At 51.3% G+C, this 8,329-nt stretch overlaps 1 protein-coding gene across 2 annotated transcripts; it reads right to left on the minus strand.

Moving 5' to 3' along the window:
• Positions 1-1,299: 1,299 nt before the first annotated feature.
• On the minus strand, positions 1,300-6,435 carry LOC102504116 (NADH-cytochrome b5 reductase 1). Of its 2 annotated transcripts, none has more exons than XM_032466727.1 (9): positions 6,275-6,435; positions 5,826-5,975; positions 5,615-5,687; positions 4,988-5,094; positions 4,651-4,780; positions 3,884-3,967; positions 2,979-3,064; positions 2,423-2,522; positions 1,300-2,116 (listed from the first exon to the last, which is right to left on the minus strand). In XM_032466727.1, exons 1-9 carry the CDS (start codon positions 6,287-6,289, stop codon positions 1,944-1,946), a joined length of 918 nt encoding a protein of 305 aa, XP_032322618.1. In that variant the 5' UTR covers positions 6,290-6,435; the 3' UTR covers positions 1,300-1,943. The 2 variants fall into 2 exon arrangements, with proteins under 2 accessions (XP_032322618.1, XP_032322617.1); XM_032466726.1 differs by having other exon boundaries at positions 2,979-3,079.
• Between the last annotated feature and the right edge of the window lie 1,894 nt (positions 6,436-8,329).

The raw sequence follows: 8,329 nt of genomic DNA on the forward strand, positions 1-8,329 counted from the left end.
TCTAGCTCTGGCTTTGGACCAAGACAATCCTAGATTCACATTTAGGTTCTGCCAGCCACTGACCAGCTGTATGACCTTTTGCAAGTCCTTAATCTTAGACTCACAGGATTATTGTAAGGATTCATTTATACGATGAGTACTTACCACAGTACCTGACACATGGCTGTTAACTGAAAAACACTGATTTTCTTCTCTTCCTCCTTCTTAGAGTCTTTCCCAACCCCTTCCCATCTGCACCTTGTGTCTCTTCTATAGTATTTATCACACTGTGTTTATTTACCACTGTCTTACTCTAGACCTTGAGTTGTTGGGGTCTAAGACCAGTCTTGGTCACCACTGAATTTTCAGGGCCTAGCACAGTGCTTGGCCTGTGGCAGGTCCTTAATAAAGTTTGTATACCGAGTGGCTGAGGCAGGAAGCTGTACAAGACAAGGAATGAGTTCCTGTGTGGGAAATTCTCTTTGCTGGGCTGCTTCACTAACTGAGCCCCACAATCCTAAGTAAGACTTTCCTATTTGGAGGTGAGGTGGCCGAGTGTGTCTCACAGAGCACAGTAGCTGATCAAGACATGTTTGATGGAATGCCAGAAACAGAGTTCAGTGATGGCTCTACCCTGGGAAGGGTCCACCAGTCTTTCTCTCAGGGTCCCCCGGGGAAGCAATACATAGTTCCACACAGAAAAACAGTGCTGATCTTCCTCCTGACTTGATGCCGTGTTCTGTTCCAAGGTGACTAACAGAAGATCTGAGGAGGTGCCCCTGAGTGACACTGGGAGGGGGAGCAGACTGGGTCATGCTGTTGTAGCAGGGGAGAAGGGCGGTCAGGACAGATGGGACTGGGGGAGGCCAACAAGGCACCAACCAGTCTGGCCAGGGCTGGAGATGTCAGGTTACTTTTTAAAGGACAAGGCTTCTCTTCCAAATAGAAAGACAATACTCTGACTTATTTGCCAGGTACCCTGAAGGATAAATTTGGTGAAGAAAGGGCCAAGAAAAGAAAGGAGGGAAAGTGTGGCCAAGCCAAGGACCACTGTGAGGGGTACCTGGCCTCCAAAAGCTTCCCTCTATCTTGTGTTCTCCTTCCCCCACCTGGCAACCCTCCAGGGAGAAGTTGAGCTTCTGGCTCTGCTGAGACAGCTGCTAGGATGACTGTGGAGCCTGATGCTGGCTCACATTTCAGCATAGGGTACAACTGCTCAAATGTTCTTTGGAAGACCTGGAAAAAATTCTGTGCCGGGAAACCCTCCTGAGATTCTCAGGCATGAAAAGCCTTAGAAACAAGGACCCAGACACAACCATCTCTGAGGTATAACACAAGGGCCTTAACCCCATTTATTTGCGTTAAGCCAGAGGTTTCTGGCGCAGCAGCAGGCTTAGACAGGGGTAGCCCTTTCCCTTCAGCCTCGGCAGGGGCAGAGGGAGACAGAGACACACAAACACATAGTTCAGATTCTTTTCTCTGAGGTCTGAAGGAACCACTTCCCCCTCTCCTGTTGTCCTGTAAGATGATCAGCTCTGTATGTCTGCTCGCCTTGCACTCACACACAGAGTCTGCTATGGGTTAAGCACCAAATATTAAGTAGAACCCATTCCACAGCTTGTTCTTCCATCACAGGCACAAAGAAGACTGTGATGCTATCAAAGAACCAGCCAATCTTGGAACAGATGTATACGCTTCCTTCTTTCTGAGCTACAGAAGAGTCGGCTTCATGGGCCTGACCTGGACCTTGCATCACAGGGAGACTGGGGGGGGTCTTCTGGGAACAACCGAGCCTTGGCCCTCTTCCACAGCTAGACGGATGTTGTTCCTGCAAGTCCCATCCAGACTTCAGCTCCAGAGTAAGGCAGAAAGGCTGATACTGTGGGAAGGGCATCTAGGGCTCACAGCATTGAGTGCTGACTGGGTGCACATGCCGGAAACGGGACCAGGGAAGTGAAGGGTGCTCAGTAGGTGAATCGCATCTTTTGTGAGTAGCCCAGCTTGTCCAGGTTGGGGTGGCAGGCCAGCTGCACCATTGGGGGTGGCCCACACAGCAGCAGCAGTACATCATCCCCTGGGGCGGGCAGGTGCTCCTGGATCATGTCAGCAGACACAAAGCCCTTGCTGTAGGCCCAATCTGTGTAGGGGGAGGACAGAACAACACTCCAGACTCGTGCTGGCATGGCGTGTAGTGCCGGGCCCAGAAAGCCTACTGAGATGGTATTGAGTTGTAGCAGCAGTTGGATGAGTAAACTCAGCCTGCTTTGGCAGCACAGCTGTCCCCGCCACCCACCGACTAAACAGGAACTGCAGGAGAGGGTCTGGGAGACCACTGTCTGTGCACCTGGAGTTTGCAACGTCAGGGAGGGTTGGTTCCACTGAAACCAGAAGCCACAGAGGGGCAAGGCCTTGATTTGGGGATGTCCAGAAATGGGGAGGATACCTTCTGGGGGATGATCCAGAGTGAACCAGAGCTTAAAGTGATTGGGATATTGGGCCTGCAGCTCCTCCAAGTCCTCCCGTAAGATTATGTCCTTTTCAGTCTGAAATGAAGAGGGAAAGCAAAGTATTTAGGAACCTTCTCAGGCCCACATGAAAAATCTCTACTGTGACAACTTTCCAACCAGGAGAGGAAAAGAATGTTGAAGTTCTAGGGAATGAGCAAGACATTTAGGGAGTTAGGATGAGAGGAAGGAGAGGGGAACAGCCTTTATTTATACAACATGAAGGAAGAAAGATGGAATATTTAACAAAGGAAACTCAAGGAGCAACTTTCGACACTCGGGACTAGATTCCTTAAATGTTTTTTTTTCTTTCCTTGGTGGCCAGGGAAGGAATTTGGCTCAGTGCTGTGTCCTCCTTATTGTGTCCACTACCTTGCAGGGGGCCCTTGGGCAGAGGCTAGAACAGGCACTGGGTCAGTTCTGTCCATTGGGACCACACCTCAGCCCACCCACACAGTAACTTTGAAGTCCTAGGACCAAGAAAAGCAAACCAACCTGGTTAGCAAAAAGCAGAAAGCACTGGGTTGTGTCTTCTGGGTCTTTTAGGATGGCCCGGATCAGCTGCAGCATAGGGGTGATTCCTGCACAGAGATACCCTACAGTGACACGTGGTGGCCACCTGCCCCACCCAGCTCCTTAGCTGACCGACACTTTCATCTTAGTTCTACTTACTCACCCCTCCACTCCATTTTCCTTTAGTGTCCTGATTCTCCACGCTCCTCTTGTGTATTCACAGGCACCTACACTTCTGGACAAATGTGCCATTTACCCAAACTCACTAAAATTCCTGTCTGGTAGGTGAACTGTGGTCATGCTCACTGTCACATAAGTTCATATGGTTGCAATCCTTCTAAGGAACCAATCTAAGCCTCTCTGAAAGCCCCCTGGAGGCTAAGGCTCAAATATCACAGGGATTCAATGGAGAGAGTTCTAGACACTGTACGTGCAGGTTAAGTGCATGTACTTTGAAACTGGGCAGAGGTGCACACTAACCCTGCCTCTGGCCACATGGAAATCATTTAACCTCTCTGAGCCTCCATTTTCTCAACTGTAAAAAGGGAAGGGTAGTACCTACTTCATAGATACATATATAAAGTGACTAGCATAGTGTCTTTCTTCTTGACTATCCTATTCCTAGCTGCTTCTCTGTTCTCATCTAAAAATTATTAGATTCATTCAATTTCAGGTCTTGGGAGATCCCACATGATTTATTTCTCTCATTCTGTCAGTTAAATTTGGGGGGGGGGTTCTACCTGATTATGATTTTGTTTTGCAGAAGCTGAGGAACTCGAGGCATTTCTGGGAACCCCTGGCTGTGATTACCAAACCTTCTGAGGATCACCTGGAAGTTTCCCCAGCAACAGTCACCATGGGAGGGAGCAGCCCTCAGGGACATGCACCTGTACCGCCGGCAATCATCCCCAGTTTCTGGGCCACTCGGGGTTCTGGTGGAGATTTTTTGTTGGGCTGAATGCTGAACTTCCCTGAGAAGTCAGGCGAAGAGAGGGGTGAAAGAATACAGTCAACACAGGGAACTAGGAAAACAAATGCAGAACTGAAAATACACCCTGGGCCAGTTTAGCAGCTGCCACGCAATCTGATCCTGGAGCTCAGGTGGAGGTTTGCATCGAGCCAACCCTGACAATGATACACTTGAAGGACAATGGGGCCAGGACTGTCTGTCTCATATTATTAACTACAAGTCAGTTTAAGGCCACACAGCGAGTCATTAGCTGCCTCTAGCAGAGGGTCACTCCCTGGTGAGGGCGACAGGCACGGGGCCAGGTGTGAATCTACTTTCCCAAGTGGCACAGATCACCTCCAGAGACTTGCTAATGCACCCGGCTATTCCTGTGGGAAGAGCTGAAAGCTGTCCCTGGCTCTCTGAACAGCTCAGCCTGAGGGGTGAATCTTTGAGGGAGAGAAAGAGACACATTTGCATTTGTTTGTGTTAGCAATCTCCACAGCTGTCTCGGCTGGTGAATTCAAGTGGTTGGGGACTGATCTCTGTGGCATACGGGGCTGAGGAACATGCCTTTCTATAATTTTGGTGCTGTGTTTACAGGAGAGGCAGCTGGCCCTTGCCCAAGTGCACATATACACGAACACACTGAGCCACACTATGTGCAGAGGACCATGGGCACTGAAGTGGGAGACAGGTCATTACCTTTCCCAGTGTAAGTGAGCAACCCACTTGGCCCTCGAAACTCCACCACATCCCCAATCTTCAGGCTATTCAGGTACTGAGACATCTTCCCTCCCTCAGGAAATTTGGGGTGCACACCCTTCAGGTAGACCTGATAAGACAGAATGGAGAGTACTTTATTTGGACTGAACCTGCCTGAAGCTGGGGCAGGGATGACACATGCTCTTTTCCCAGTCCCCATACTTTCTTTGTGTCCACAAAGGATGCATCTCTTGCTATCAAACACATCTTGGAAGTTTCTAAAAATACCACAGTGAGGAGGCTAAGGGGCTTCTGGTGCTCCTTCCTACCCTCTTACCTTGATGACAAGATCCACGTAGCCTTGGTCCTCATCGCTGGTGATGGGAGTGTAGGGTCTGATGACCAGGCTACCATCAATTCGGGCAGAGAGGTGGACATGTTTGCCTGGGGACCATGTTTAGAGCCACATAAGCGCTGCTGTGGACACACTGCATTCCTGTTACCTTTCAACATTCTCTGGGAGGTTTGAGAGGACAAAAGCATCTTGCTTCCTGCTGGGGTAGCTTCCAGTGAGCTACCAGGCAAGGATTCACCCTTGAGCCCCCAGCTGGATCCATCATTAGCCCCCCATTGCAGAAACTCTTTATCAATAACTGCCAGGAACTTAGTGGTGAGTGGAGGGTCTGGGCCATGGGGAAAAGATTAGTGTTTGCTCAGGGGGGATATGAGCAAGTCCTGCAGGAAGGATGGAGGACTGTTGAGTGTTAAAGATGTCTGGGGGCACAGAAGCTGCACCCTAGAGTGGCCCAGGGCACCTCACAGCCTGGAGGATCCACAGCCAGGTAGGGAAAGGGGAATGGAGTGGGGAAGTGATAGACTGAAGCAGTGTGTTTCGGGAGACCCCGGAAGGAGAATCACCCTGTTAAGATACCAGGGAAAGGACCCCCCTCCACACTTTCCTTACCCACAGGCAGCCCCAGAACGTGGTGGGCGGTGGGCAGGGCAAAGCGAAACCTCTTGGTGTTGTGGTTCACGGTCTGAAGGATGGATGACATAAGCGTTTCACCAAGCAGGTCTGGTGCTGCCAAGTCCCTGGGGCACCCCAACCACAGCGGAGCTGTCCCCTTCATACCAGAAGCGGAATTCCGGTCGCCTCCCCTAACTACACCACTCACCGTCTTATCTAGCAGTCGCAGCAGGTACTTCTCATTGGGGTCCAGGAGCGTAACCTGCGGCCGGCGGGACCTCCGAACCAGGTAGGAGCCCAAGGCCAGGCCGAGCAGAGTCAGCAGCCCCACCCCGAGGGAGGCCAGCAGGACTGGGCTCTGTGGATGGAGGAGGCAGCGTGACCGCCGCGCTGTGGAAGAGCCCAGGGCGTGGGGGGTGATCGGCCCCTACGACCAGCGTCCCGGAAGGGCGATCCCGAGCTCCCGAGCGGGAGCAAGCGGAGGCCAGAGGGGCAGCCTGGGCGGGGTCCCCAGCCCGAGTGTGCGGTACCGAGACCCCGGCACCCAGGGCGGGTGTAGAGCTGGGGTCGGCGGTGAGAGCCCTAGGTCCTGAGCTGAGTGGCAGGAACCAGAGGGGGCGGAGCCCCCTGGTGAGGGATACGGAGCGAGGGTCTTACCGGCTGGAACCCCATGACCACCAACCGCGTCCTCCACGGAGCCAGCGGCGCTCAGATCCCACAATGCGCCGCGGGGTGGGCAGCGGAGGCGGCCAGGCTGGAGGCGGGGCCCGGAGGAAGGCGGGGTCTGGCAGGAGGCGGGGCTCTAGCGGGAGGCGGGGCTCTAGCGGGAGGCGGGGCCCTTCAGGGGGATGGGAAGGGGCGGAGTCTCTCCGCGCTCGCTTCTTCTTCCCAACTCGGTGGCCGGCCGACGGGCCGGACGCTCCGGGACTCTTGCAAGACCGTTTAGGAGTGCAGCTCCAGACTCTCCACCCCAGCGTCCAGTCCCTGCCACCTTGCCGCTTAGCCCCGAGTAGGGTGGGAGTCCTGTAAAATGTAGAACCACGCCAAGCTGGGAACTAGAAGTCCCCAAGTCTGCGAATGCTAAGCCGGAAGGTGTGTGGCGTTGAGCAGGAGGGCCTGAAATTACTCATTGTGTAGTCACTTTAGTTCTTCAGCGGCTGAATTGTGGCTCCTCAGGAATGACAGGGCACCTTCATTTCCTGCTTCCGTGACTGTGTAGTAGAGAATAACCTTTGTTTTGTTGGAGGTTTACAGGGACACCATGACCTAGCCCACGCGGATGGCTGCAAGAACGAAGAATGCCTGCAGCAAGAAGATGATAGCAATCAACCACACCCTCTCCCTTATTTTTCCTCCCCCTCCCTTACTTTTTGTATAAAAGGAGCCTGTATTCTGACTAGAGTAGGATGGTTCTCCAAGACATTAGTCTGCCATTCCTCTTGGTCTGCCGGCTTTCAGAATAAAGTCGCTTTTCCTTGCCCCAGCGCCTTGTCTCCTGATTTATTTGCCTGCAACGACCAGTTTTGCTCACTGGGCCAGGCCCTCAGGCCATCCAGCTCACTGTGGAGTGTGCTTTGGATCCAAGTCAAGCTTCTTGTCTGGAACTGGGTTCTCTTGACCCCAGAGTCAAAGACCTGGCTTTGGAGGCTGACTGGTCTGAATCAGAATCGCCTCCAGCACTGACTGGCTCTGTGACCTTGGACGACTTACTTAGCTTCTCTCTGATTCCTGTCTATAGACGGAAATCCATCCAGTTCATAAGCCGATGTGAGACATGTAATTGCTTAGTGTACTGCCGTCAGAGAGCAAAACACAACAGCTGTCAGCTGCTGTAATGCCTGGGAAGACGTCCTGATGTTCAGTTAGGGGTTTAGAGCTGAGCTCTGTTGGCAGCAGCAGCATGGGACAGGAGGAGCCAGAAATAGACACTGAGAGCTGGAGTGACACGTTTGTCAGGACAGCCACTCTCTCTTATACAGTTTCCCAGTAGATTGACATTTGCTTCTGATTTCTCCTGAGGTCTCTCTCCTTGGCTTGTAGATGCTCATCTTCTCACTGTGTCTTCACGTAGTCTTCCCTCTGTGTGTCCCATTTCCTCTTCTTATAAGGACACCAGCCATATTGGATTAGGGCCCGCCCATATGACCTCATTTTACCTCTTTAAAGACTGTCTCCAAATACAGCACATTCTAAAGTACTAGAGGCTAGGACTTCAACATACGAATTTTAAAGGACACAATTCAGGCCGTAACAGGGGGTGCTATTTTAAATGCTATTCTTTAAAAAATTTTTTTGATTTCCAGTTGTTCATTACTAGTCTATAGAAACACGATTTATGTTTGTGTGTTGATCTTGTATCCTGTGACTTTGCTAAACTCAGTCATTAGTTCTAAGATTTCTTGGAATCTTCTATATAGACAATCATGTCACCTGTGAATAGGGACAGTTGTGTTTCTTCCTTTCCAGTGCATATGCCTTTTATTTTTCTTGCCTTATTGCACAGACTAGGACCTCCAGTACGATGTTGAGTGGGAGTGGTAAGAGTGGGTATCTTGCCTTTTTCCTGATCTTGGGGAGAAAGCATTCAGGCTTTCACCATTAAGTATGATGTTAGCTGTACATGTTTGTTTGTTTTGTATCTCCCCCTTATCGGATTGAGGAAGTTCCCTTCTACTCCTAGTTTTCTGAGACTTTTTATCTTGCAGGGATGCT

Source organism: Camelus ferus, chromosome 23 (genome assembly GCF_009834535.1).
Source record: "Camelus ferus isolate YT-003-E chromosome 23, BCGSAC_Cfer_1.0, whole genome shotgun sequence".
NCBI classification, from domain to species: domain Eukaryota; kingdom Metazoa; phylum Chordata; class Mammalia; order Artiodactyla; family Camelidae; genus Camelus; species Camelus ferus.